The following is a 1,155-nucleotide window of genomic DNA, read 5'->3' on the forward strand; positions in this document are numbered from 1 at the left end:
AATATCTTTTGGTCTTAGTTAGTTAATTCGCGTATTATACGCGAATTATACGGACAGCCGTATAATTCGCGTATAATACGCGCGTATTCAAATTTTGTAAAATCTGTCGTATAATTCGCGTATAATAAGGTATACCGTATAATTCGAGTATAATTCGCGAATTATTCGCGAATTTTTGAAAAAAAAAAAAAAACATAACCTCACACCCCCAAAACGACGTCGTTTTGGTGGGTTTATACAAAAAATTATAACAGAAACAGATCTGGTTCACTTCGCTATATACAAACAAACAAACACAAAGCACAACTCTTTATATCTCTCCTCAAAATTCATCATCTCTCTGCAACTGTAATGGCTTTCTCAAGAACACCTCTCATCTCTTTCCTTCTAATCTCACTCCTCTTTGCCTCCTCAATGGCTCAGTCTCCAGCTCCTGCTCCGGCTCCGACATCTTTGCCTCCTTCCGCTTCCAAAACTCGACCAATGGCTACGCCGTCTCCTTCGAAGATTACACCAACGGTTGCTCCTTCTCCTGTCGTCGTCACCTCATCGCCGTCCCCTCTTCTGTCAATTTCTTCTCCGGCTCCAGCGACTTCTCCCTCCTTGATCGCCTTCCCACCGTCTCAAGCTCCTGCTCCAGCAGAGAACGCTGCCGTTTTTAATAGATTTGCCGATACTGGATCTTTGGTGGTTGGGTTGTTCGCTGCCGTTTTGATTATGTAGAGTGATGTGAAATGAGTGCAGTGTGAAGTTAGGATCTCTTTATTTATTCGTTTATTTATATTATCTGTACCATTGTATTTCATATTATTTCATTATTCATTTAATAATATATTACCGTTCTTTTAGTAATTGATATTTTAAAGGAAGAATTCATGTTGTTATAAATTATAATATTATTTGATTGTGTTAAAGGGGTGATGAACTATTTTTAGGACAAAGTTTAGTCTATTTAGTATTTCAATTTGGTGGGAATATTCAATTAATATTTGATTACAAATATCCGTTTAATTAAAAAATAAGAACTTGAAAAAACAAAAAATTAAAATTGATACCAAGTAAATAGAGTCTTCTCCATCATTCCACTCGTCCAGCCCTCTTCACGAGCCTGTACAAGTGAGGCAAGCAAGTATGGGAGAATTTGGGAATTGTTTG

At 37.3% G+C, this 1,155-nt stretch overlaps 1 protein-coding gene across 1 annotated transcript; it reads left to right on the forward strand.

The window, feature by feature from the left end:
- Positions 1 to 351: 351 nt before the first annotated feature.
- On the forward strand, positions 352 to 723 carry LOC116139113 (classical arabinogalactan protein 1-like). The gene has a single exon (XM_031424785.1). The coding sequence runs from the start codon at positions 352 to 354 to the stop codon at positions 721 to 723; it is 372 nt and encodes a 123-aa protein (XP_031280645.1).
- Positions 724 to 1,155: the final 432 nt, after the last annotated feature.

This window comes from Pistacia vera, unplaced genomic scaffold (genome assembly GCF_008641045.1).
Source record: "Pistacia vera cultivar Batoury unplaced genomic scaffold, PisVer_v2 Contig347, whole genome shotgun sequence".
Classification (NCBI taxonomy): Eukaryota; Viridiplantae; Streptophyta; class Magnoliopsida; order Sapindales; family Anacardiaceae; genus Pistacia; species Pistacia vera.